General features: G+C 32.0%; 1 protein-coding gene across 1 annotated transcript; it reads right to left on the minus strand.

Annotated features, from left to right (window-relative positions):
• Positions 1 to 782: 782 nt before the first annotated feature.
• LOC133333789 (putative fatty acyl-CoA reductase CG8303) lies at positions 783 to 3805 on the minus strand (the record flags this gene model as incomplete). Its single annotated transcript, XM_061542082.1, has 4 exons — positions 783 to 925; positions 994 to 1251; positions 2794 to 3235; positions 3301 to 3805. Coding segments are annotated over 4 exons (1338 nt in total), but the record flags the coding sequence as incomplete, so codon positions are not given.
• Between the last annotated feature and the right edge of the window lie 3127 nt (positions 3806 to 6932).

Genomic DNA, 6932 nt, shown 5'->3' on the forward strand with positions numbered 1-6932 from the left:
GATGTTCTAAATTAAATCTATATTAAGTTATTAAAAAAGGAGAAGTGTTGAGTATTTTTTATAAGTAAGTAAACACTAGAATATTGAAACTAAATAGGCTTTGATATTTTAAAATATTCCCTATTCCTATATTATAATAATAAATAAAAACTCATAAATGTTGGGTTCCTTTTATTATTTTTATTTATTTATATTTGTAAAAATATCCTTAAAAATATTTGAACAAATTACTATATAAGTATGTAGGTTAATGTAACATAAACAATCAATCGCATTATATTTTCCTTATATTTATATTTTTATCTTTTTTTTCCTCATTGATTATGTATAAAAAATTCCACTATATTTATAAACAAATTGTTACAATATACCAAAAGAAAAAACAAAACTTAAAACATACGAAATAATAGCAAATGAATGAAATGATTTAAACAAGTACAATAGAATTTGAAATTGATCTAAAAACTATTTATCTATTTCTTTCAATTGCCTTCAAAGAGAAGAATGAATAAGAATTTTGTTTAAAATTAAAACAATCTTGGTTTTCATATTTATGATTTTAAACAAAATAAGAGGTAGCATGAATTAAAAAAAATGTAAATTATTGTAATATAAAAAAAAAACACAAAGTTAAACAAAAAACTTATCCAATAAAACGAACGTGTATTATCGTTAATATTAAGGGCAACTAAAGTGGGTGGTAAATGTGTGTGTATTTTTGTAGGTGCTAGAGTATGTGTGTGTTTTTGTTTTGTAATGTAATTTGTGAGTGTGTATATGTATTTTTTTGACTTATAACCAAACCAAAAAGCCCCACACTAACAGGGCCAACACCAAACCAATTTTAATGCCACTCAATAGACCAAATATGGCAAAGAAAATCAAGAACAAGACAACGAAGCCAGCATAGTAAAGGAAATCAAATCTATAAAACAGAAAAAAAACAATAATTAAAAATAAAATTCAATTTTATTTATATTTTATACAACTTACACTTTCCAATATATCCTATGCCAGGTGGTGGTCTCTGCCGATTCCCTGAAATAGAAACGACGAATACCGATAATAACTCGGGCCAAAAACTCTGTCCAATCACAACGACTAGAATCGAAATTGTAACGTTGACGATCCTTTTCGTGCACCACACTCATAATACGCAGAGCATTTTTCAAATCGTAACGGAAATTCTTGTCCAAGAAATAATCGAAAGCTTTGCCACCACGATAAAAGACGCGCATATATTCATAGACACTGTAGGAGAGGAAGAGAGAGAGAAATGAGAAATGTTTTTTCAAAAGATAATTAAAAATTAAAAAGATTAATTTAATAATTAAAAATAATAAAGATAGATAATTTATCTATAATAAGGATATGACGTAGACAAATTCTGTACATTATGAGAATACCTAAATATTCACCTAAATTCATCGATATTATTTTGATAACGTAGATAAATTATCTACGTTATTTTATTGACATGGATAAAATAATTTATCTTACTTTAAGACGGTATATAATTTATCTACGCTATTTTAATGTCTTAGATACTTTATCTGCAAAATTTGGATGCCGTAGATACCTTCTGCATAACATGGATAATGCAGATAATTTATCTATGTACTTAAGATAAAGTAGATACTTTATCTGGATCATATAGATGACGTAGATACTTGATCTGGATCATATAGATGACGTAGATACTTTATTATTTGGATGTCGTAGACACATTATTTGCATCATTTGGATGACCTAGGTACTTCATCTACATCATTTTGATGACGTAAATACTTTTTATTCTTCATTTGAATGACGTAGATACTTTATCTATGTCATTTGGGTGACGTAGGTACTTTGAGGGATGATGTGGATACTTTTTCTAAATCATTTGGATGCCGTAGATACTTTATCTACATCATTGAGATGGCGTAGATGAGTTGGATCACGTAGATAATTTATCTATGTTATTTGGATGACGTAGATAGTTTATTTGCATCAGTTGTATGACGTAGATACATTATTTGCATGATTTGAACGCTGTAGATACATTATCTAAGTCATTTGGGTGACGTAGAAAATTTATATATTCCATTCAGATGACGTAGATATTTTATCTACATCAGTGAGATAATGTAGATACTTCATCTACGCCATTTGGATGACGTATATACTTTATCTACGTCATTTCGGTAACGTACATACTATATCTATATCATTTGGGTGGCGTAGATACTTTATCTATATCATTTGGATGATGTAGATACTTTTTCTAAGTCATATGGATACCGTAGATACTTTATCTACATTATTGAGATGGCGTAGATAATGGATCTATGTCATTTGGATGACGTAGATAATTTATCTGTATCAGTTGTATGACGTAGATACTTTATCTGCATCATTTGAATGACGTAGATACATTATCTAAGTCATTTGGGTGACATAGAAACGTTACCTACTTCATTTGGATGACGTAGATACTTTATCTACGTCATTTGGATGACGGATATACTTTATAAAAATCATTTGGATACTTTATCTACATCATTTGGATGACGTAGATACTTTATCTACGGCATTTTTAGGAAATATATACATTATCTACATAATTTTGATGACGTAGATAATTTATATAAATCATTTGGGTAACGTAGATACGTTATCTACATTATTTGGATGATGTAGATACTTTATCTACTTTCTTTAGAAATATCATATCCCCATCGTAGATAATGTGTCTAATTAAAATAGATAACTCATTCATTATCTAAAAACTTCAAATCCTCAAATACTTACGTATGCTGTGGCATGCCAACGGAAAACAATTTCTCCGGTATGGAATAGACCATAGCGGGTAACATATGGAACAAATAGAAGAAGAGATTATAACGCCAACCATTACGCAAAATAGCCTTGGGTTTCCACACAAAACTATTGGGGGGATGTTTTTGTACATTTTTATTGATGATATCACAGAATTCCGATAAGGTGAGGGGATTTACTTCACCCGATGTGCAATGGATAACTTCGGGTTGTTCAATTTTACGCGTACCCACATACCAACCCATGACCAGTGAGGAGTTGATAACATAATCACAGGGTATAATGTCGATGACAGCTGAGGCGCGACCCTTCATGGTGCGGAAAATGCCCTTAATGAAACCGGCCAAGAAGCCCAAATGGCCGGAGTTGGCATTGCCCACCCAACCGGAACAGGGTTTCTCCCAGGTGCCATAAACTGAAAACAGAAACAAATTCATTAAATACAATTAGATAAATCTCTTCTTTTTCATCTCCACTCACCAATTGATGGCCTTACAATGGCCACTGGCATATTTTTCATCTCAGCCATAAGCAAATTCTCCGACAAGTTTTTCGTAAACGTATATGTATTCGGATGATCATTGGTATATTTGACAGTTTGTTCTTCGGTGAAATTTTCCCACATCGAATCATCTTCGGCCATTTTCATCATTTCATAGGGATCACATTTTGATTTATATACCTCCTCCAAGATGAGACCACGATTATTGCTGTTACAGAAGGCGGTCGAACAATAAATGTATGCGGACAGGTTTTTCAATCTCTTAGCCAATTCAATGGTACGCATAGTACCGGTTAAATTAGTTTTAATTGCCGTTCTTAGTGGTGAACGGAAGCGAATGGTGGCAGCACTGTGATAGATAATATTCACATTGTCAATCAGTTCTTGCAGAATGTCATCATCAAAATTGAAATTCTCTTCCGATAATTCACCGACGACGGGCTTCACCTTGGCTAATGTTTTCTCATCGTATTTTTCAAAAATCTGGAAAATGGGAAAAATACAAATAAAATAAAATTATTAATAACAGAAAGTAAACTATGTATGTATGTAGAATAAAATATGTAATCATTTCTGACATTTAGTAATTGGAGTCAAAAATGGGCCTAAAACAGACTCGGGCGTATAAAAACATGCGTGCTTCCCACTTGCAAATATCTCCAAATACAATTATGCACGATAGCGGTGATGTCTAAACACGTATTCTCTTTTTTGTCTTTTCGTCAGCCATGTTTGATGATGATCTCTCAGATACGCTCTCACAAACTTACTCTCAATTTAGTTCTGTTCAACACTACTATAATACCGCACTTTTATATATGCTCAGAGAGTAACACGTAACTGTTGAGATAGAGAGAGGGGGCATTGTGTTTAAAAGACTTAGGACACAAACCTTTCTTATTGGAAGAGAAAATGAATTCAGTTCTTATTAAAGTGTATTAAAGATGTGTATTAAAGACAGTTATCTCTGAGGAGGAGCTTGTAAAAGACTTAAGATACGAACTTTCATTGAACATATTGTGGGAGAGAAAGAGAACTCAATCTAATTCAATGGAAAACAAAAGACTTAGCAAACAAACCTTTCTTGTGATTATTTAACATAGCATATTTTTGTTAATTAAAGAGAGAGAGACTACTGTATGAGAGAGGCGAAAAATTAATCGGATCGGTTAATATTTAGCGTATCAAATTAATCAACTCTAATTTTTTTATACTCTTCATCACACTGTGGTAAAGTGTATTATATCTATGTGGCTATGTTTGTAACATGCAAAAGGAAACGAGATAGACCCATAGTTACTTTGGAGACTATGCTTAAAATCACTATCTAAGTGTATGTATGCATGTCCGATAGCTCTCATACATAATTCTTTTTCGATTCCATACAACTTTTGTACTTTCCTTACTGTTTGTTTTTGTAATGCGTTTTCTTAATAGACCACTTTTTGCATTCTTTTACGGCAATTTTTTCTGACATAGAAATAAACATTGTTGTAAAAAATTAAATCTTTGGCGCCATGTTGTAAAATCCCTCTTCCAAAAAAATATTAATATTATGCTGCGGCCTATTCATTCCATGTTTATGGATATAAAATTTATATATTTAATGAATCTCATTTATTTGAAATTAAACGGTCATAATTGCGGTATTTAAAAACAGTTCACTTTATGTTTGTAATTATTATTTTTTTAAATGATGTTTACAAATCTGAAATGCTATTATTATAATTATGGCCATAAAAAGGGCTATAAAAAGTTGTTGAAAAAAAAATAGACAAGCCATTACTTGAAATATGAATTATAATAAGAATTGTGATTTTATTTCACATTTTTGTGGATATAAACGTAAATGAATATTGCAAAATTGATTTTTTTTTATTTTTTAGAGATTTTTTTTACAATTGAAAAGTCCCGTGGACTGACACATGGTTGAACACGAAAAAAAACAACCATCAAAATAATTTATTATAGAATAACTTTTTAGTATAGGCCCAGAATCCAGCTGAAGTGGCTAATATTCTAGATTCTTGGTAGGTAAACAATCCACCAATAGCCTCCATATAAGGGCCCACGGATTTGGGTATTTTCACACCCTATGATAAAGCGTACACCTAAATTTGGTTCAACAAAATTGCATTGACGAAATTTCTGCTAACGAATACAAATAGTAACGAGTAAGGAAGTTATAAAGTAGGGCTGGGCCTATTATTTGATACCCTTCACCACTTTGGGTATATTTAGAAGATGAAATTAAACTAAATTAAATATGAGATCTGTATTTATATGTGAACCGACTAATGCATAAACATGCCTTTCTGTAACCTATGCCATTTTCATTCGGACAGATTTAGAGCCGTACGCAAATTTATATAAACCGATTTATAGCACACTTGATACACGCTATTCGGTATGCCGCACTGTTCAAAGTTTAATATCACTCAGACACTCTTTCGAATTATATATGGAAGCTATGTCTACATCTGCACCAATGAAAAAAAACACAATAACGTCATTCTAGTCTCAATTTCATACTTTGTGCAAAAATTTCGTGTCACACATTAGGAGTTAGGTGTCCCCATTTACCTAAAATCGGACGAAAATATATATGGGAGCTATATGTACATCTGAACCGATTTTCATGAAACCACACATCATTGTAGACCTAAATTATTACGCTGTGCCAAATTTCGCGCAAATCGAATGATATATGGGGACTTTGGTGCACCATTTACATAAAATCGGACGAAAATATATATGGCAGCTATATGTAAATCTGAACTAATTTTCATGAAACTTAACACACATCATTGTAGACTTTATTCAGTACCCTACGCCAAATTTCGTGCAAATCAAATGATATAAGAGACTTTGGTGCGCCATTTACATGAAATCGGACGAAAATATATATGGGAGCTATATATAAATCTGAACGGATTTTCATGAAACTTAACACACATAATTCTAGACTTAATTCAGTACCATACACCAAATTTCGTGCAAATCAAATGATATATAGAGAGTTTGGCGCACCATTTACATGAAATCGGACGAAAATATATATGGGAGCTATATATAAATCTGAACGGATTTTCATGAAACTTAACACACATCATTGTAGTCTTAATTCAGTACCCCACGCCTAATTTCGTGCAAATCGAAAACCATTTATGGATATTGGTGCACCATTTACTTTAAATCGGTCGAAAATATATATGGGAGCTATATCTAAATCTGACCCGATTTTCTTGAAACTTAGCACATCCATTCCAGCCTCAATTCAATCCAAAGTAATATAGAGTCTTTGGTGCCCTATTTACATAAAATCGGACGAAAATTTATATGGAAGCTATATCTAAATCTGAACCGAAGCTATATCTAAATCTGAACCGATTTTCTCCAATTTCAATAAGGTTCGTCCTTGGGCCAAATAAATGAGCTGTACCAAATTGCATCCAAATCGGATCATAAATGCGACTTGTGATACTATGCATATTCTCAAAAGGAACCATGGGTCTATCTCGTGTCCTTTTGCCTGTTACAAACATATGCACAGAGACATAATACCCTGTACCAAAGAGTGGGGAAGGGTATTAAAAATATCAGTCGGTGT

The sequence above is a fragment of the Musca vetustissima genome, unplaced genomic scaffold (genome assembly GCF_032173495.1).
Source record: "Musca vetustissima isolate MV318-11 ecotype Yass unplaced genomic scaffold, APGP_CSIRO_Mvet_v1 utg528085, whole genome shotgun sequence".
NCBI classification, from domain to species: Eukaryota; Metazoa; Arthropoda; class Insecta; order Diptera; family Muscidae; genus Musca; species Musca vetustissima.